Below are 22,108 nucleotides of genomic sequence, written 5' to 3'. Positions count from 1 at the left end.
CACCCTTTTGATGGAACCCAAAGTTGACTAGAGCAAGGAAGAAACAAGCTAATTAGTGGCTAAGTATAAGACTTATAAATAATATCCGAAAACTGCGCTACTGAATGAACGTAACCATAATAGTTTCCAATGAAAATCAATTATTATAGTCTCAATTAATCAATAATAAGTATATTCATAGACTTATGGGAAATCGTCCAGGGTGGAAATTGTCCTGACGGGGAATCGTACATGTTTTGACGGCGAATTGTCCGGGAACCGATCTACCTGCCTCGGCCCGAGGCCCTCAAGACTCGGTCTCTTTGTGTTCCTGTACATTACCTGTCCACAGTGCTCACAGAGACGAATATAGGGCTGAGGGTTTCCATATTACTTGGCAAATCAGATCTAAAAATGGCAAAAGAACACTCATTTCGAATTTATCTGGGATTCTTAAATTTTCATAGAGTGTTGATTACAAAAATAAAAGCTTGAACATTTCATCCTCTTGTTGAAAGCATGTATTAGTTTTGCATAATTCATCTTGTTCTTGCAAAGTTGTAAAAGCATACGCCGAGTTGATTAAATAGTCTTGTTGCGTGCGATGTATTGAGTCGCCTAATTCCTCTTGTTCTTGCGAAATATTAAAAGCATATGCCCAGTTGATTATTATTTTCTTTTTAACTTCTTAAAGCTGAATTCTCTGTTGATCTTCCAAATTCATCTTATTCTGGAGAATTATTGGAAGACAGTTCCTGCTCCGAGTTGCCAATACTGTTCTGATATTTATTGAAAGCTAACTCTTGTAAGCATATATTATTTTGTTCGAATGTTTTAAAGCAAGTTGTTTCATTCAGTTTGTTTAATTCTTCTTGCTTTAATTTTTTAAGACAAGTAGCTGAGTAGCCGTAATTCCTCTTGTTCTCGCGAATTACTAAAAGCGAGTTTATGTTTAGTTGCTGATATATATATTTTTTAACTTCTAAAAGTAGGTTATTTCATTGCGTTGCCTTAATGACTCTTGCCCTTGATGACAATGACCAGCAAAGCACCCACCACTGCCACTGTGGACAACACTATCAGCGTCACAGCCCACCCTGTTAGCTGCTTCGGGCCAGTCGATGTACCGCTAGGTTCAAGAATGGCTAGGGCAGCATTCGACACCGGACTGTAGGAAGGAAACAGGTGTGGTAATGAAGACTTGGATACATTATTAATAATTTATTATTCAGTACGCCTACTGTGCACGTCTGCGTACTCATAATCCAGCTGCACACAAAATTTGAATACTATTCTCATAAGATATAAGTGAGGGACAGAGTTCTTCCTCTGTCGTATCACCGCAAAAATTTAGTTTTTTTCTTAATACATTATCTGTAATTCATTACAATACCCCTCAAATTTATGAATTTTATTCTCTGTTCGTCATTAAGTACAAGGTCCAGTACTCCGGGAAACAGTCGATGAAATGCATTCATGAGCTTCTATGGAAAAAAAAAATATATATATGATATTTTGTGCAATGTTCCCTACTACTTAGACTAAAAATAAGCGAAATCCGGGACTCGTGCTTTGTTTAAAAAAAAAAAAAAAAATCTCACCTTTTGTTACCCGCACCATCCTCAGCACGTAGAGTCACGAAATATGGCGTGTTTGGTTGAAGCTCCTCGCTGAGACTCAGGTAGAGGACCACTTGAGTACCGGCCTCAACGAGAAGGTCGGAGTAGTTGCGGGAATCTGAGAGTGAGAGCACCAGCGTCTCTTCACCTGCATCGTCGAAATTCTCCATCATTTGACTGCGGTTGCGACTCACGCGTATCTCATAGCCGTACACTGGGAATGGAGAGGTTAGCGTAAGATAATGAGAAAAGAATTTTAATATAAGGGGAGGAGAGGGGTATAATATTCAGGTGTAGCTCTCCCAGTCCACTTTCATTCCGGTCAACTCTAAATCTTAACTCTCTCACTGACCTTTCCCTTCTCCCTCAGACAGCTATTCCACACTCTCCCCCTCTCTCACACTCTTCGTCTCCCTCCTTTCCCACCTTCTCCCTTACTCTCACTCACATTTCTCACCATCTCCCTTACCCACCTCTCTCTTTCTCTCCCTTTTCTTAATCCACCGTCTCTCTGTCCCTATCCCACAAACTCTGTCATCCACCTTCCTCCTCACCCTCTCCTCCATCCACCTTCCTCACACGCCCACTCCTTCACTCCCTGACATCCCCATCCCTCTCCTTCACTGTCTTCTCCTGCCTTTCCCTCACCCACCGTCTCCCTCTGCCAGCCTCACCCTCACCGTCTCTCACCCTTACTCTCATCCCCAACCTCACCCTCACTCTCACCCTTACTATCACCTCCCACCCTCACCCTTTCCCTCACCTGTGCCGGCGTCCATGTCGTCCCCTGTGGCTGTCCAGGTGAGGTTGAGTGCAGAGGATTCCACCGACTCCACCTGCAGGTCCGTGACGCGGGAGGGCGGGAACAAATCGCTGCCACTGCTGGGGATCTCTGTTACCTGGGGGAGTGATTATAATGGATCTTTGTCACCTGGGGGAGTGATTACCCTATGTGATTACAAGGGATTTCTGTCACCTAGAGAAATGTTTATAAGGGATTTCTGTCACCTAGAGAAAAGTCTGTAAGGGATTTCTGACACCAGGAGAGTGTTTACAAGGAATCTTTGTAAGTTGCGCGCGCGCGCATGTGTGTGTGTGTGTGTGTGTGTGTGTGTGTGTGTGTGTGTGTGTGTACGTACACGTGGGGGAATGTTAATAAGGAACCCTTATAATCATAACCTCCTCCAACCGTTGGAGGTTATATATTCACCCTGTCCGTTTGTTTGTCCACAAGATATCTCGAAGACTTACTGATGGATTTCAATGAAATTTTGTGGATAAAAGGGTCATGGCCAAGGAGGAGTTGATTAAATTTTGGTGATCTGACTTGTCTGGTATAGGCGTTGCCGGAGGTATGCGTTCAGTGAGTGCTTTTCACTTGTTATATTCCGTTATAACTATCTCTAGACGATTTTACTCTGGAGACGTTTTTCGAACCATAGGGGTTAGATATAGCATTCATTAACCCTTTGCTACACGACCTAAATTGTATAAATTCGGCCGATGCTGGCAAGAAGGGGGGAAAAAAAAAATCATCATCATACCCACCTGGAAGGACCCTCCCGTGGCCTGTCTTGTAAAGGTGCCTGTAGGGGTGGCCTGGGAGGGGTCAAAGGGCACCACGCTCCCGCAGCAGTAAGAGGGTGTGTCTGGAGGGAGAAACACAGGGTGAGTTTGGGCCTCGCCACACTGAAACCAGAATCGGACATGATCGCTTTTGGGGTGGCATTTGGAGGCTTTGTATCACGTTTTTAAGCAGTCTTCTTTTCCCAAAACTAATGATATTTTCTGTTTGTTGAGACATTTTGAGCGATGTGGGAAGGAGATAGAAGAAGACAGGTGAAAAGAGAGGAAATATATCACGCAATAGTTTTGCCGATGTCTTCTTCAGCCATATATGTCTTCCCTCCATTCATTTGTGTCTTCCTTCACCTCTTTCTCAGTCTCTTTTAAATTATCTATATATTTTATTACCAATATTGCTTACCGCAGTAATATACAATAGGATAAAAATAGGTATATAAGAGCATCCAAAATATTCACTTAGGAACAGGTGGTGCAAAGTATGTCAATTGGGAAACGGGGCATAGGGCGGTCCTGTATGCTATGTCGATATTTGCACGATCTAAATAGCATACAATAGACTGTTCAGGCTTAGTATGGGAAATAAATTGCTAAGGAAGAGGCACTACGATAACCTCTGAGCAGTCTAGAATACGGCCTAATATCCGATTCGCATCTTAGTTTGAGGAGGCTCTTATCATGTAGGGTCAGTGCCACAGAAGCTTGGTGAAATTTTTGGAAGGTAGGAAAAGAGGTCAGGCTGATGATGATGATGATGATGATGATGATGATGATGATGATGATCATGATCATGATGGTGTGTGTGTGTGTGTGTGTGTGTGTGTGTGTGTGTGTGTGTGTGTGTGTGTGTGTATGGTATATCGAGAGAAAAAGAAGAGAATAGTTTTGTGGCATGAGGGAAAATGGAAGCAAATATAAAAAGCAGAGAAGGCGATTGAGAAGTAAAGGATGTGAGAAGCAGGAAAAAGGGAACAAATAATAAGAACAGAGTTAGAATTGCTTTAGTGATGATAATGATGGAGAGAGAGAGAGAGAGAGAGAGAGAGAGAGAGAGAGAGAGACAGACAGACAGACAGACAGACAGACAGACAGACAGACAGACAGACAGAGACAGACAGACAGACAGACAGAGAAAGGAGAAAAGGTGGATAACTGGATAAGGAGACAGAGGCAGTGAGTCACTTCCATATTACACCTTTCGAGGCCATGGAAACTGAGCCAAGACTAGTCATGTAAGGTATATTTAATACAGGAAATCGACCCTGGTCCTTGTAGTATTACGTTAAAAATAACCCTAAAATCACCTTTTAGAGATTCGAACATATAAGAAAACGCCATCACTCCGACTAGAGTACCATATTCTACCAATAAACCACTGGGCATCTAAGTACATTAATGTTGTATGGTATTGTTTTCAGTGCAAGTATGATTATAAGACCATTATCTGAGTGTTCGGGAAGGTGAAGAGCAATAGCCATGAGTAGACTGCTGTGGAACACAAGTCTCGCATCTCGTAAGTACTGTGCATAACAGTGAAGAAAGCTAGTCTAAGGAATGAGGTCTCAGATGAACTGCACAGCCATAAAATCGGACTGATGTACGCTTTTAGAAAGACGAAGACATTTTTTTCAAATGGAAGGGTTACGTGTAACCTCCATTTAACCCTTTATTGCGAATAATCATAGCTAAACTGCATATACTGTTATCTTTTGAAGGTGGCAAGAATAAGCTGAAATAAGACATTCTCGTACTGAGATAAAAGGTTAATCATATATACCTGAGCGACTCGGTGGCTCGGTCGTCATGGCACTGGTCAATCGTTCGGAGACGCACTGTCGCGAGTTCGAATACGACGAGTGCCACAGAGTTTGTGGGGTGGACGTTCACATAGTAACCCATGTCCTCAGTAATCAAATACCTAAACCTACACCACATCAGAGTCTACTACCACTATCTTTTGTTTCATCGCCTGTGTCATGTATCTATCCAACCCACCTCCTTACCCCTCCTTGACACTTCCTTACATACTTACCAATGGGGTTGCTAGGGAGGGATCGACGGTGCCGGAGGAAGGCAGCAGCGAGTCCCGGGTTCATACGGGAAGTGGTGAACCCGTTATTGATGTAGGCGGATCCATCGTCCCATACCTGCACAGTGAGGAGGAGGTTATCCTTTGCAGTGCCAGAAAATCTTTCTAATTGATTCTGGGCGATTATATTCAGCTTCAATAAAACCTCTAGTACTGAACACGAAAATGAAGGTTGTGTACGTAACCTCTCCAAGCAAAAGTCTCTCCTGAGCCTAATACTGTATAATACTTTGAAATTTGCAGGAAAATACTATGAAAAGACGTCATTCCAGTGTAGGTGTTAATTACTAAGTTGAAGAAAAATTGTCTTGTGGCAGCAAGTGCAAAATGTTAGACATCCTCCTGCTACAGACTTTGTTTCACATGGTAATGCGCGAGCCATCATTTCTGTTCGCTAAATTCTGATATTCCCTACTTCTTAAGCTAATTTGTCCTATCGAATACTGAACGCAAACTATTATTTTCATCCTTTTAACTTGTTCTTTTGTATTCATGCTGATATCTGCTTCCCATCATTCCTTGCCTGTAATATGTTTCCACTACTGAACCAACCTCTTCCATCCCTACACATCAACCCAGATTCATCCCCTCACTCCGCTCCCTGTCCTCCAATCCAGCTTTTTCCCACATCTGTTTAACATACGCCCTGCCTGTGTGCCTGTCTGCTTCCCGGACTCCTGCGTGCCTCTCTGTCCTTCTGTCTGCCTTCCTGCTTACCTAACTCCCTGCCTGTAAGCCTTCATGATACCTTTCTGCCCCTTAGCCTCGCTACCTCCCTGTAAAACTCCCTTTTTGCCTGCTAACTTACAGTGCTTCCCTGTATGCCTGTCCCTCTCTGTCTCCCTGCCCCCCCTCCCTACCTACCTGCCTTCCTCCCTCTCTCCCTCGTTCCTGTCTTCCTCCCTCTCTCCCTCGTTCCTGCCTTCCTCCCTCTCTCTCTCGTTCTTGCCTTCCTCCTTTCCAGCTTTCCTTGTGCCTGCTTACCCACCTTCCTACCTTACTGCTTACCTACTTCACGGTCTGCTTCCCTATACACCCGCTCCCTCCCTTCCTATCTGCCTGCCTACCTGCCTGCCTTACCCACCTGTGCCTTGACCGCGTATCTGCCTGTGCTGGTGTAGTTGGTGTAGTAGCGGGTGTAGATGCCGTCCCCAGCCTGTGTGTCCGCTCCCTGTCCGTTGTCCAGAAGGTCGAGTTCCACGGCCGCTGCTGTGCTGTCTGGCTGGCTCACGTACGCCCTGGGTTAGTCAGAGGAAGACGGTGGGCCATGAGAGGAAGGAGTTGGATGTGAGAGAAGAGGGGATAGAATGTCAGAGAGAGGGAGAGAGTGGAGGGAAAGAGAATGTGTGTGTGTGTGTGTGTGTGTGTGTGTGTGTGAGAGAGAGAGAGAGAGAGAGAGAGAGAGAGAGAGAGAGACAGACAGACAGACAGACAGACAGAGATAGGGGGGATGGAGAGAGGGAGGGAGGAAGGGAACAGAATGTGAGAGAGGGAGAGAGGGAATGCATGAAATGTGAGAGAGAGGAAAGGGTTGGAATATGAAGGGGAAGGAGGGAATAGAATGTGTGTGAGAGATAGATAGATAGATAGAGAGAGAGAGAGAGAGAGAGAGAGAGAGAGAGAGAGAGGATATGGAGTGTGATAAAGAGGGAGGCTGTGGAATGTGCAAGAGAGGGAGGGAGCGGAATGGAAAAGAGAGGCAGGGAGTGAAATATGTGAAAGAGCGAGAGAGTGGAAGTTTGGGAGAGAGGGAGTGAAATGTATGAGTGAAGGAAAGAGTAGGGTATGCTGCGAGATGGAGGCGAACTGAATTTAGAGGATAAGTAGGATGTAAAAAAAACGTTGAGGGAAGGAAAGGAGGATGAAGGAGAAAGAGTGGAATGTGAGTGGGATGGGGTAGAATGAGGGATGGAGGTGGATGGGAAGGATGGGATGGAATCCGAAAAGGAGGGAATGGCATGTGCAAGGGGGGTGGGGGAGAAGGAAATGTAGGAATGTGAGAGGGAGAAGGGAGAGAGGAACGGTAAGGATTGTACTAGGGATGGGACGAACTGTTAGAAGGAGATGAGTTGGATACGAATGCGAGGGTGGAATGAGAAAGGGTTAAAAACATGTGAGAATGGTTGGTTAATAAGATATGAGAGGGAGGTGGGTGAGATGTACGAGGGAGGTAGGTGTGATATGAGAAGTACGTTGGTAAAATGCTAGAGAGATGTTGGCGAAATGTTAGAGGTACTTGGATGAAATTTGGGTGGCGGATGAAAGAGTATTTAGTGAGTGTCCCCTTCCCATCTACCTCTTTTCCCATCACTTACCTACCTCCATCCCCATCCTTTATTCATCTACCTCCATCCCCATCCCTTATCCATCTACCTCCTTCACCTGCCCCTACCCACTCACCTGACCTTTGCCCCCACTACGGGTCGGCTACCCTGGCTGACCTTTGCATAGATCACCACGGGACTGGCCGAGGCATTCACTCCCTCGCTCCCGGCACTCATCTGAGGGGCAAGAGTTGATGTTGCTTTTAATGGCTGTTCTGTGGTATGACTGAAAACGTCAGGATTAGGCTAGGAATAGGAAGAGAAAAAATGCATAGAAGACGAATACGGCGACGACGACGATGACTACAATGAAGATTTATGCTTGTTTATTTGCACACTGAAGGAGACAGTCGCGTTTATCTTAGTCCCGCTCTTCTCCCAGAAAACGACTTGTAGAAGACAAAAGCTAGTTATATCTATCAACTACACCTGAGTTATTAAGGCAGAGGGTCATTATTTTTCATTATTTATCATTATTTTTCCAAGTCCTTATCCTCCTCAAGAACATACCCACGCGCGGGTGAGGATGGGCGAGCCCTGTGGGTCCCTGGATTGCGCCGTCACCCCCACACGGATGTAATAGTTCTCGTTGCCAGACACCTCCACCGCCCACATCCACTCACCCTCCTGAAGAATAGGGATGTGTGTATGAGTGGGAGGAATCCAGCTGCACTCAGCCACCACTCACACCTTTCCGCATCTTCCCATGCTCCCTCACTCTAACCCAATCACCTGTGACTTAGTAAGTAGGTGAATGTGAGTTAGCTGAGGAGTGGGTAGGTGATTGAGCTAGTAGGCGAGTGAGTGAGTGAGTGAGAGAAGGAAATATTTGACAGATGCGTGTGTAAGTGCACTGGTTAGGGGTGGGTGAGTATGTGAGTGAGAAATACCAGACAGACGCAGGTTAGAGAAAAACACTCATACATGGGGGTACAGGCAAACAGACAGACATGGACAAAAACGTAAACATTATCATAAACAAAACCTGAAACACACACACACACACACACACACACACACACACACACACACACACACACACACACACACACACACACACACACACACACACACACACACACACACACACACACACACACACTCATCATCATCAACGCACCTCGGCCATTGACACATCAATCGTCCACATATTCAGCGCACTGTCAAGCACGGCACCATCAACCACGACTGCGGAGGGTGAGACGAGGTAAGGCGCACTGGTGACGTGGTTGGGCCCGTTGGTGTCGAGGCGGAACTGCATGTTTCGACCGACAGAGGCGTCCACGTGAAATAGGGCGCTGCAGTTGGTGTCCTTCCCGATATACTCGTACTCGTGGATCTGTGACAGGAGAGTGTGGAATGAATTTATTTTTTAGCTGATTGTTCATGAGTCACTATTTCTGTTGAATATTAGACTACTTACCTTTTTTTATTGTTTTTTCCAGTGTATTCTTACTTATGGATCTGTGGGATGAGTGTGTGCAATGAATATCTTTTTTGAATAGTTCTTCAAGAGTCACTGGGATCTGTTGGGTATCAGGGCAAGCTGAGTATTTTATATATTTTTAGTTGGTTTCATTCCAGCTGTAAATGTGTTCGTGGATTAGTAGGATGAAAGACTGGAATGAATATTTGTTTGGCTGGTCGCCCAAGTGTCTGTGTATGAGTACAGGGATGAGTATTTTTCTATTGATCGTTTATGACTCTATACCATTTTTTTTAAGGGGAGGAGGTCGGATAAAGAAGCACTTTTTCTTATTCATTTTTTTTAAGTTGGTGTACTTTCCATAGTTCTCGTATTCGGGATTGGTCTTTCAAGAGTCTGTTGTTCTTGGGGGAATATGTTAGGTAGGAGAACACTGAAATTTTTTGTTTGTTGTCATTCATGCCTTATGCGTATTCATGGATCTGTAGGATAGGAAGGTGGACTGTTCATTCGAGAAACTGTATTTGCACTGCTTCTTGAGTGATCTGTGAATTCAAAGGCTTATCTTCTCATCAGCTCCCCTGACACTCACTTCAACCTCGTTCTCTTCGCAGCATTGTTGCGTGTCTCTCAACTATCTTTATTTTTATGGTAAAACTGTGGAACTGTTTTTTTTTTTCCCTTTCCCTCTGCTTATGACATCTAGTCTTCATATGCAATGTGCTCAGGCATCTGAAATTTATGGGTCGGGATTTTGGTTCTGATTTATTGTACTCCATTTAGACAGGATAGCTTTCTTTTTCTTTTTTTCCTTTTCTTCTCCCCCAGTCTCCACCCACCTTGACATTGATATTAGACAGAGTGTCGGAGGGCTGGTAGGTTAGGGCTCCCAGGAATGCGTCATCCAGCATCCCACCATCGTCCTCGTCCAGTACAAAGTAGGTCTTCCCGTCAGTGCTTTCTGCTACACTCTCCAAGGTGGGGTCTGCGTCTTTGCTGGGGAGGAGAATGAGAGACTGAGTACGCGCGCGCGCGCGCGTGCGTGCGTGCGTGTGTGTGTGTGTGTGTGTGTGTGTGTGTGTGTGTGTGTGTGTGTGTGTAAGGGAAAGAGAGAGAGAGAGAGAGAGAGAGAGAGAGAGTGTACAATAGGTGTGAGTGTAGGTGATGAGAGGAGAGGGAGAAATAGAGGAGAGAGGGAGAAGGGAGGAGAGGTAGGGAAAAGAGAAAAAAGGGGGACGGTGCATGATTCTTGAGTACGGTACTTAGGTGTGAGGCAGTTTCTTCGAATTACTGATGTGAAGAAAATCACTTCTGTCTATCCGTGGCCAGATGATTAAACCCTGGAGGGGAGAGGGTATGAACAGATTGCCTTCAGGTCTCTTTCTCATCCGCCATAAGGCAACCCTTCCTCCATCCCACACCACTCTCAGTCAACATCATCTTCGACCTCTCATTTTCTCAATCTCTCTACTCTTTACATATTCTCTCCTAGTCAGTCTCTCAATCTGCACTTGCTCCACATGGCTAGACCATCTCGCGGTACTCCTTCTAGCGTATTCCTGCATATTTGAAGCAGCATCACGGGACCATATTTACCACTTTACCTACATATGGATTTTCTCAGCTAAGTAATACAGCCTGTGGGTAATAAAGGACTGGAAGGTTAAGATATGCCCTTCGTTAACTTCTACATTACTAGCAGTCTATCTGAGTTGAATAAAGTAGTCCGGATATCGCTAGAATATACCCCAACATGACTTTATTCGTAGTGGTTAAATCCTCCATGTCCAATCTCTCCCGAAAGAGATGGCAACGACCCCATCGCTTCTGAAGGGAACACCCGTTTCAACCCTAACCCCTGAAGTACTTTATTTTCGTGCCTAACAGACGATTTTACCTCATCACACCTCGCCCGAATGTAATGGTATTGACCCTGACGTCTAAAGTGTTTTGTTCTGGCTACAAACAAACGATTTTACTCTCTTCACAGCTTACCCGAAAGGTTTCTCAATAACTCTGTTACTGCCATGGTTAAGCTGAAGTTGAAGTGTTGTGTTCTGACCACCCACATACGATTTTGCCCTGGTTACTGCTCACTCACATGCGATTATTGAGCTAACGTGTTCTATTCTGGCTACACACAATTTTACTCCAATCGCAACTCGACCTAAAAGATTTCCTATAACTATTTCACTGCGATCATAGAGCTGATGTGTTTTGTTCTGACTACCTACAGACGATCTTACTCCCTTCACTCCTCACTCAGAAGCTACAATTGAGCTAGGAGTGTTCAGTTCAGGCTACACACAGACGATTTTACTCCACCACAACTCACCCGAAAGCGACAGTGACGACCCTGACCCCTGAGGCGATGACCTCGGGCATGGCATCGCTTATCATGGGGTCTGTCGTCTCCTCCCCGTCCGTCACCAGCAGGATCACGCCGTTCTTCTTGTCCTTCAAAACATATTCCTGGGGCGAGACGATAAATGCAGCGATGATTTAGCGTTTCTAAGAGATGTTGGAATAGTCAATGGAGGAGAAAGGGGGAGATAAAACTTAGAGAGAGGAGGATTGATGAAATGTAAGAAGTACCGTCTTTTAAGTGCAGGATTACTCCGTTTGTCCTTCAGAACTTTTTTTTTTCCAGAGACTTCAAGAGATTTTGGAAAATTAAGTAGAAAGTCTGCTAAAGAAACTGGAGAAGTTAGTAGTTGGAAGACGAGACGAGGAACTAAGGAAGTAAATTGTTTGTAAAAGAAGTAAAAAACAAAAAAAAAGTGATGGATTAAAAAAAGGAACAGGTATTACTTAACTGACTTTTCTAGAAAGTCGACACCATGTAGCTGGCGGTAGAAACCAAAAAGACGCAAAATTTAGCACCAAAATTGGAATAATTAAAGCGACAGCGCACTGATGCACATCAGTGGAAAGCTAAAATAACAACATATAAGTTTTTTCTCTGGAACACATGCTATACTTTCAATTATGGACGACTGTAACGCACATGTTATTATCATTTTAAGCTTAATATTGCTGATATCATTATTAACACTCCTGTGACTATCACAAATACTATTTTGGTGAACACTGCCGCTACTGTTACTATCATTATCACCACGACCATCATTAACTCACATCATTAACAGCCATCAGCAGTCCACTACCGATGCTAGTACCGCCCCCGGTTATAGTTGACACCTTACTGGCCAGTTGCTGTCGAGTGCTGTCGTTTATCTCGGTCAGGTCAGCTGTCCTCCGGGCAGAGGATCTGTGACAAGGGAGAGAGAGAATGTGAAGGTGTGATATATATATATATATATATATATATATATATAGATAGATAGATAGATAGATAGATAGATAGATAGATAGATAGATCTATATCCATATCTATATCTATCTATCTATCTATATATATATATATATATATATATATATATATATATATATATATATATATATATATATATTGTGTGTGTGTTTTACGGTCATTGTGCGAAATCGGTAATTATGCAAATTTCCCGGCAAAATCAGTCATTTCTCAAATGTCCAGGTCAGTTTGCAAAACTTAGCACTAACCTAACCTAACTTAACCTTACCTAACCTCACCTTACCTAACCTAACCTAAACTAAGATAACTTAGGTTAGTTTAAGTTAGGTAAGGTTAGGTTAGTGCAAAGTACCCAGACATTTAAAGGTAATTTTGCAAACTGACCAGGATTATGGTTTGGGAAATTTGCAAAATGACCGATTTAGCAAAATGACCGTAACATTAGAGAGAGAGAGAGAGAGAGAGAGAGAGAGAGAGAGAGAGAGAGAGAGTGAGAGGGAGGGGGGGGGAGTTGACTGAGTGACTACGATACATGAACCTGGCAATATATTACCTAAGGTCTGTGCCGCTGCACAAAAATAATAATTATTATTATTATAAAGCAAAATTAAAACAAAGTTAAAATCACAAGCGCTACACATTGAATTTTAACGTCAAAGACACACTGTAAAACTACACGCTGGGGATGTCTGCTTGCTCGCCATAAGAGAAGGTGGCTCGTCTCACCAGACACGTTTCTCACCAAGTATTGAGGAGAGAAGGTAAGATCTATATCCTTCTCTAAACCTTCAGGGGTATAGACTTCGAGCATCCCCTAGATTACCATACTCAAGAAGTGCCGTACAGTTAGTGGGACAACACAATCATCATAGTAAAGGCGGATCGGTCAGTTTTTCAGATGACGGCAGTGTGTATCTTGTAAACGATACATCTCGAATGAAACAGGCTAGGTAAAGCCTTCATTATGCCCTGCACAATTAAGGTGGTCATCCAGGCTTTGTTTACTCGTTTGGTAAATAAAACAAAAATGCCATCCCAGTCCTAAACATCGGCTACTTACGAGAACTCTATGATGGCCACGGAGCTGCCATTGGACACTTCGTGAAGGATCCAGCGCTGGGCCGTCCGCTGCAGTTTTTCGATCCGCTCCCCACTCATACTGCCAGAGTAGTCCAACACCAAGGCGAACTTGGCTTCTTCCTGCTGCAGCACAGTGAAGTCCGGGATGGTGTTGAAGGAGGCATTGTAGATGGAGGAGCTGGTAATGGAGGGAAAGAGAATTGTTTGACTTATTTTCATCTTGTGATAGACTTTTCTGAAGCATATACTCGCAGTTCCAGACAGACAACCCATTTAAACTGAGAATATGTCAAAGTTATTTATACTGCCACAAATAACCCTCTTCTGGTCGGGACAGCTCTGCAATTAGCTTCAACCGAGAATAAGTCAAAAGAAGTCCAAGATCTTATAGACACTGTACCCTCACAATGTAACAGTAAAGGTTGGGGTGGATGTAGGTGACCATGACAGGACGTATGAATCGTATAACAAAGTAGTACATCTCTGACCGTCGTTGTTTTTCGGTATAACTTATAATGACAATAACCATCAGCGTTACTAAGAGAGGGAAAATGTGTAGAATTATATGAAGACAGGCTTTGACAAATGATTGATGAATTTTAATACACAAGTTGGAAAGTATTTGACTGAAATCCCACAACAATTTATCCCCCCCCCCCAGAAAAAAAAAAATAAAATAAAAAGACATAAATCAAGAATTGTTCATTTTGCGATCCCTGGACTTAAAGCAAAATACAAGGTCGTAGAGAAACTGAGAACTGTTAGAGAGAAGAGAAAGTTGTGAGAAAAAAAAATCGTGTTCAAAAGTCCTCCATATGACCAATTTATTATAACTTTTAAATGTGGGGTCTACATAAGTCTGCTAGATTCACCTAATCACAGGACTCGTCATACCTTACAATCTGTTTGCTTCAGTCTGTGTTACAAAATCATCTTTCCCTTTTTATCCATAACTTAACCTATATATCTAAAACGTTGAAATTGAAGATATGCATGACTATGAATTTCATATAACGTTACGAATATCCTGAAATGCTGTGAATAGATTTACAATGTTTTGACTTGTTTATAATACTGAAATCATTAATAATATTGTGATCTTTTATATAATACAAAGAATTAGATGCAATGTTAAGAAGAAGAAGAAGAAGAGGAGGAGGAGAGGAGGAGACTTAGATTAATGCCTATCGGCCATAAGGGAGTCATTAAAACCTGTATTCAACTCTATGTTAGGCGTGAAGTTACTACGCTCCAACCTGTTGCCGTTAAAGTCCGAGTGGGTCCTCATGACATCCCATACAGAGCGTCCTGCACACATGAGGTTGTGGCGGTGAGGCACGTACGGGTCGTGGAGGAAGCTCTCGTCAGCACCACCGTCACAGAACTCCTCGATCTGGCAGAGAATAAGAAGCGAGAAAATTGATTGGCTAGAAAAGAGCCACAGAATGGAGAAAATCGAGTACTCTTTATAAGTTAATGAACTAATCAAGTTTATTTATCTTTCTGCCAGAGTATAGCCAAACGCCTTAGTCCCTAGGCGGTAGCAACAAACATCCTCCCCCATGAGTATAATTAGGACTGCGAATCTTGTGAAACAGTGGTGACACTATGGCCAAGAGGATCATGATCATGAGCATTTAGGAGACAGACAACAGACAGAGAAGAGCCTGGTTAATACTAAATAAAGGTGTTACTGTTGATTAACCCTAGTCTGAGCAGACCAATCAACCGCAGGCAAGCAACTGCCCCTACAGGGCCATCCCGTGCAGTGACCTGATGTTCCCCTGCAGCTGACAGTTCCTCACCACAGCGAGTCGAGGAAAATAATGTGGCGGTTTGGTTCCTGGATGGACTCCGCATTTGAGTCTCGCCACTGAGATAACAGGCACCACTTCACCCCATAATGTGGGTATGGTTACCACCCAGCGGTGTAAATTGTTTCCCTGGTTACAGGAAACTATTAGAATTGTCACTCAGAGTCGAGCAACCTGAAGTGGATAGAAGAGTAATATAAAGTGGCAGGAACGAAAAAGTGGGGAGGTGGTCATACACAGAGAAAGATTGAGAAATAAGCAGCACCATATAAAGTGAGTGGATAATGCTCCCCACCACCTACCACCAACTGAATGAAATGAATAAAGTAGGCGAGAAGAAAAACGCATATTTTTACTTGTGGGAGAAATATTAATAATGAGGAAAACTGAGAAACAAAGCAATGAAAAAGATGGCTAGTAAGGAGAAAAGGAAAAAGTTGAAGAAACCTAATTAATACAAATTAAAAGCAAGAAAATAGGAAAGATCAAAAGTTACAAATATCTCGGTAATTAACCACATTTTGGCATAAAAACTGGGAATGAGAAATTGTTCTAATTGGGAGGGAAGAGAGAGATGGATTGATAAAGAATGGTGAATGAAATATAATGAAATGGTGGAGATCACAGGCACATTCGAAAGTTAAGAAAAAGTATGAACTTGTTCTGCCCATTGTTAGAGAATTCCCCATTCTGCCTGAAAAGTAAAGTTGTGACTTCTAAAGGCAGAAGATGAGAATCATAACGGAATTAATACAGACTACTACTGCTGAAATACAGATCATACGAGCATTGAGAAAAGATAAGGGAAGGAAATCACAGAACTCCTCAGTACTGTACAGTATGTAACAAATTAAGGTATAATGTTGAGCATTTCTTATATGTTTAAAAATTATGTATCATTTCCTCCTCAAAATAATGGGAAGTGCCATTTCCACTTACGCTGCTGAGATAGTAGTAGCCCATGAGGGAGGAGGCTGCGGCCTGAACGTCGTCTGGGAAGAAGCGGCAGTTTGAGTCAGGTAGGCCATCACTGCCAAAGCTGCACGAGTCTTTGATGGACACATCTCTGGGGGAGGAGAGGTGTGGAGACATAGAGTTGTAAAGAGGAAAGATACTGAGGAAAGGAAAAATCTGGAGGTAAGGAAGTATACGCATATATATATATATATATATATATATATATATATATATATATATATATATATATTCGGAGAGAGAGAGAGAGACAGAGATCCTCCTATCCCTCACATTCTCCTTCACCTTTCTTTTCTCCTTCTCTTCCCCTTTACACCTCTCTCTCCTCAAATCCCCAGTAACTTCCGTGTCCGCACTGTAGTTTGGTGTGTTGTATGGATACTGTAACTCAGTGATAGCGTACTGAATGGTATTACTGGACTGACTGATACCGTCTGTTTCTCTCTCTCCCTTCATCCCACCTAGCTACTGTCCTTCATTTCCTCTCTCACTTATCTCCTCTCAGGCTTCACATTCTTCTTCAGTGCCTTTTCCTTCCCGTCCTCTCTACCCCTTTCTCCTCCCTTTTTTCTCCGCTCCTTTTTCCTCTTTTTGTCCACCCATTTTCCTTCTGTTTTTCTCTGCTCCTTTCTCCTTTGCTTTTTTTCACTCATTTTTCCTCTCTGTTTCACTCAGGTTCTCTCAACCCTTACGTCCTTTCACTCTGCCATTCCCTGTCCATTCCCTCCACTCATCTGTCTCCTCACCTCAGTTCCCCAGTCAGATCAGTGTCGGCGCAGTAGTTAGGGGTGACTTCGTGCGTGATGCCGTCCGCTGTAATGGTGGTGTCCCAGTAGAAGAGAGGGAAGGCCGGGTCGTTGGGGTAGCCGAACTCGTCAAACACGCCCCACCTTAGCTTAGCCCACTCGTGCACCAGCGTCTTGCCTGGGTGGGTGAAAAGAAAGCCGATGACTATCTATCTATCTATCTATTGCCAGACGCCTCAATCCCGTTTGGGGTGGCCACAAACAAATCGCCTCCAAGTCGCCCTGTCCCCCGCCATTTCACTCCCCTGCTCCCAACTCACACCCCCCTCTCTCATATACCTCTCCACCCCATCTCTCCATCTCATCCTCGGCCTCCCCCTCCCTCTTTCCCCCTCCACCTCACTCACATACACTCTCTTCGTCAGTCTTTGACCCTCCATCCTCTCCACATGGCCAAACCACCTCAGTGTGTTCCTCATAACGCTTCCTATCACATCCACATCAACACCACAACGCTCCTTTATATCCTCATTCGTCAGCCTGTCTCTCCATGTGACTCCACAGGCTCCTCTTAAATAACTCATTTCCACGGCTCTCACTCTTGACTTGTGTCCTTCCAACAACGTCCAAGCTTCACTTCCGTACGTTAGAGTTGGTCTCACAATACTGTCATGTAGTAACTTTTTCACTCCCATGCTCACTTCCCTGTTTCTTATCACTGCTTTCAAAGAACCAGCAACCTTTCTTCCCTGCTGTACCCTTTCAAGCACTTCACCCTCCAAACCTCCATCCTTACTCATCACACTACCCAAGTACTTAAACGTACTCACATTTTCCAATTCCTCACCATCCAACCTCACTGTACATTCACTGACTTCACCTCTCTCAAAGACCATCACTTTACTCTTCCCTACATTCACCTTTAGATTCCGTTTCTTACACACTCTCTCAAACTCATCCACCAAGCCTTGCAGCTCCCCTTCGTCTTCACTCAACAACACGGTATCATCTGCAAACAACAGATAATGTGTATTAAAACATCTGAAAGTGGATAAAAAGAGCATACATGTGTGGAAATCTAGAGATAATGGTTCACAGCGAACGGAACTTTGCAATGAAATCTTGTTGCTTTAATGCAATTACAGTAAAGTGGCAACTTGCATCTCAAAAGCTCTATTTATAGTTAAAGAGTCATTCCCTTTTTACTCCCTTCACGGTACCCATCTCGCTCCTTTAATCACTTGCTTGGAATTATCTAGGTGTCTGATGTGTCATTTGGCCTTTTTCAAGCGTAGAAATATATGAGCTAGACATTACACGTCCATCGATTATATTCTTGCTGATGATTCAGTTTTAAGGTTGAGAGGTTGATCCTGTAAGTATCACGGTGTGATGCACCACAAAACTTTGTTTATAAATAGCGTTTTAAATTTCCACCTAATTTAATAATATACCAAGTTACACACACAATCTGGTAATCTTAGCTCTGACAGTGGTACTCACGGCCCGGGTATAAACGAGTATTAAAATTTTTACTGATTGGATGAATCTGGGTGTGCTGAAAACTGCAAATATATGGATTTAAAACTGGATACACAGTAAAGATGAATGTAAAAAAAAAAAAAAAAAAAAAAGCGAAACTGGCTCTGAGAATGGAAATCAAGAAAAGCTGATGAAAATGGATGTTAACACATGCGATTCAAAGAACACGAGTGACTGGCTGTGTTTACTCGAGAAAATACACACACTAAACATGCAGATGTCGTTGGATGTTGGGGTAACTATAGATACCTGGGTGCGGATTCAAGTATCCATTCACACTCTCCGTCACTCACTCATTCACCCACTCGCCCTCTAATTTGCCCCTAGGCAACGTACCAGGTAGCCTCAGAGTCATCTGTTTGATAGTCCGGGGTGAGCTGGATGAAGCTACTCACATCTCTCTTTAACAACCGTCAGTTTACCCACACTCTCACACTTTCACTCCTGCACACATCCATCATGTCCCTCACTCACCCTAAGGCTGCCAGAACCCCTTCACTGTCACAAAGTCACATCATCTCACAACCCTCTCACTTACCCACACTCGCTGACCCACCCACCCACTCACCCACCTCTTTCCCCCAATCTCTCCCACAGATACACATTCACATTTTCCCATCCACCTCTAGACTCCCACACCCACACTGCCACCCACCCACTGACCCACCTCTTGGCCCCCACCAGGCAGCCTCAGCGTCATCAGTCAGATAGGTCGGGGTGAGGTGAATGAAGGTGCCCTCAACCCCACACCCGCCAGGCTGCACAGTGTAGGGCTGAACCCCATACACAGGGTTCGCCGAGTCCACGCGAAAGGCCCCGTCCTGGGGGGTTTAGGCGTGGATTAGTTAGGACAGATTGGGTAAGGGTAGATCAGGCTAGGTTAAATTAGATTAAGTTAGATCAGGTCAGGTTAGGTTTCGTTAGGTCAGGACAGGTCAGATTAAGTAAGGCAAGGTTAAGTTAGATTCATTTAATTTGGATTAGGATTGAAGTCCTTGAAATCTGGTGACCTTTTTATGCTATTTATATACTTATATTTTTGCTGCTTCCAGTATTAATCGACTTTGAAAGAGGTTGTGTTAGTAATGATGTTGGTGAACTCTATAGGTTACCCTTCCATTTCAAGAACTCTGTCGTATAGTGCATGAAATCGTCTGTTAATTGCTAAACTAACTACGTCATCTGACTGAAGAAGATTTATAGGATTAGGACTAGAGGTGCCAAAGCAAAAAAGCCGCACTGGAGTGTTGGTATTATTGTCTGGGACGAAGGTTCGGATAATATTTCACTTCTCTTTTTCACTGGGTAATATTCCTAAACTGAGAAAAACTTTGAGTGCTAAAATGCCCTAGGTGATTGTCTCTGATGTGTCAGGGAGGAAAGTGACAACCTCACCCAAGTTTGAAATAAACTCAGTAGAACAACAGACAGTGTTTTATCCCAAACTGTATGAAGGAAAAAATAATCCAAAAATATCTGCAGTATGATTAGGGAACGGACAAGCAACTTTAATACACAGCCAGAGCTTACTGAATTTAGAGTTAAGATTATATCAGTTTCTTAAGAGCCGGGGGAAAGTACTAAAATCGACAGCTGTGGGGATACTCACACCCACGGCCGTATTCTCGTCAGCCTGGGAGACTTTATAGCAACTCTTCCGTAGCGATACACTGTGTTTTTATACCTTACATTTCTATATAATTTCTGCACTTTATACATATCGACATAAACTGCACCAGTAATATGAAAACAATTACAGTAGTGTACCAAACCAAACCTCACGAAAATATTCGAATTACCATACCAAACAGAAACAAACAGGTAAATAAGACGTGCTAGGGAGCTTCCTTATCCGCGATGAACACCGCCTTCCCATGCTACACCCACGCCCCCTCAAAACACCCACGTCTCACCTCAAAGTTCTCGTTTCGGGCTGCCTCGTCGTAACTGGTGTTGGTCCACGTCTTTGGGAGTAGGATTTTGACGTCTCTGAAGAAGGCCCTTCCTCGGGTGGCCTTATACAGCACCTCAGAAGTGTCAGTCAGTGCAGTCTGTGATAATAATAATTCATTTCATTCATTCATTGCCAGACGCCATGTATCCCAAACGAGGTGGCCAAGGGCTTAGAGTTAATTGTTTTACAGGGAGGGGCACTAATCCTCCACCAACCCCACTTGACACGTAGGGAGAACATGGAGTCGAACCCTGGACCTCTTAGATAGAAGTCAGGCACTGATACCACTTGACCACGGCGTGATATAAAACAAGTAAATGAACCCAAAATGAAAGGCGGTGAACTTCAGACACTTTCGTTTGTGTAAATTGAACACTTCATTTTTGCATTATCCTCATTCCTTCCTCCAAGTTTTATTTATTTTTAAAATAAAAACCGCTTAAGTTGTTTTTGTTAGGTCAGCAGTTCACCTAGCCCTGCTATCTTATCCTTTGACCTATTGTTCTCAAGAACGATAGGCTTCCTCAATGGCTGTCCCTCAACCCTTCCAAAAAGTTTGGCTAAAATCATACAAAAACTTTGCGTTATTTTGTTCACACACACACACACACACACACACACACACACACACACACACACACACACACACACACACACACACACACACACACACACACACACACACATATGCCGCTCAAACCGTAATACCCGCTATCGCTTCTCGAGCGTGGGTGTTATAATTTACAATAATAATAATAATAATAATAATAGTAATGATAATAACAATAATGATGATGATTTTGGCGTCATGGTAGTTAGTGAGGCCATTATCTTGGAGAAGTCTACCCTAAGTAGTCTATCCCCTAAGCTCTCTGCCATAAACTCTATATCGCCTAAGCTCTCTATCCATGAAGCTTTGTTCTCACCCTTCTCCCCCTCCCACTCCCCTCCCCCTCTTATTCAACCTTATTTAACCCCACCTACCCCGTCATAAACTAAGCCCACTCTCACCCCACCGTTGACCTTCATTATTCACCTTCACTCTATCAGTGGCCTTCATTCACCAATCCCTTCACTAACCTTCATCCCATGAATGACTTTCTTAATTAACCTTCACCCGGTTAGTACCCTTTGTCATTCACCATCACTCCGTCAGTAACATTCTTCATTAGTTTTCACTGCTTCATTCACTTTCAATCACCTTCTTTCACAATCACCTTTTCAGTTATCATCATTCACCTTCAACGTGTCACTGACCTCCTTCATTTACTCTTAGCCCATCAATGCCCCTCTTCTTTCGTCTTTACCCCATTTCTTCATTCGCCATCACCCTATTAGTCATCTTAGTTAACCTCCATTCTTTCAGTATCCTTCAGTCACTTTCACCCCATCACCTTCTTCCCCCATCACCTTCCTCACTCTACTCACCTTCACCCCATCAATAATCTCCGCAGCTCGGTCCTCAGGCAGTGATGGTGATATGGTGACCAGTAGCCCTTCATAGCCTCCCTCCACCAACACTGCTCCACCACCACCCTCCACCACACCGACCACCACACACACCACCACAGCAACCACCTCTCCAAAACGCATCCTGGAATCACAAAACTTTAAGTAGGGTTCGTGTTTGTTTTTCGTGATA

General features: G+C 43.6%; 1 protein-coding gene across 1 annotated transcript in view; it reads right to left on the bottom strand.

Moving 5' to 3' along the window:
* Positions 1 to 990: 990 nt before the first annotated feature.
* The window catches only part of LOC145400204 (calcium-activated chloride channel regulator 1-like), a 75,250-nt gene continuing 54,132 nt past the window's right edge, over positions 991 to 22,108 (bottom strand). The window contains exons 3-21 of the mRNA XM_080272719.1: positions 21,895 to 22,060; positions 20,426 to 20,563; positions 19,180 to 19,333; positions 16,971 to 17,148; positions 16,189 to 16,315; positions 14,675 to 14,828; positions 13,416 to 13,587; positions 12,160 to 12,292; positions 11,357 to 11,493; positions 9,861 to 10,017; positions 8,716 to 8,934; positions 8,106 to 8,222; positions 7,672 to 7,772; positions 6,356 to 6,509; positions 5,215 to 5,329; positions 3,147 to 3,247; positions 2,362 to 2,497; positions 1,581 to 1,812; positions 991 to 1,147 (exon numbers count right to left, since the gene is read on the bottom strand). Of these exons, the coding sequence (XP_080128845.1) occupies positions 991 to 1,147; positions 1,581 to 1,812; positions 2,362 to 2,497; positions 3,147 to 3,247; positions 5,215 to 5,329; positions 6,356 to 6,509; positions 7,672 to 7,772; positions 8,106 to 8,222; positions 8,716 to 8,934; positions 9,861 to 10,017; positions 11,357 to 11,493; positions 12,160 to 12,292; positions 13,416 to 13,587; positions 14,675 to 14,828; positions 16,189 to 16,315; positions 16,971 to 17,148; positions 19,180 to 19,333; positions 20,426 to 20,563; positions 21,895 to 22,060 (2,848 nt within the window). The remainder of the gene's footprint in view (positions 1,148 to 1,580; positions 1,813 to 2,361; positions 2,498 to 3,146; positions 3,248 to 5,214; positions 5,330 to 6,355; positions 6,510 to 7,671; positions 7,773 to 8,105; positions 8,223 to 8,715; positions 8,935 to 9,860; positions 10,018 to 11,356; positions 11,494 to 12,159; positions 12,293 to 13,415; positions 13,588 to 14,674; positions 14,829 to 16,188; positions 16,316 to 16,970; positions 17,149 to 19,179; positions 19,334 to 20,425; positions 20,564 to 21,894; positions 22,061 to 22,108) is intronic.

The sequence above is a fragment of the Coenobita brevimanus genome, chromosome 51, assembly GCF_032717465.1.
Source record: "Coenobita brevimanus isolate Jiangsu-jjx chromosome 51, ASM3271746v2, whole genome shotgun sequence".
Classification (NCBI taxonomy): domain Eukaryota; kingdom Metazoa; phylum Arthropoda; class Malacostraca; order Decapoda; family Coenobitidae; genus Coenobita; species Coenobita brevimanus.
Note: the sequence above shows the minus strand (reverse complement) of the source record. Positions and strands in the feature narration are given on the sequence as shown.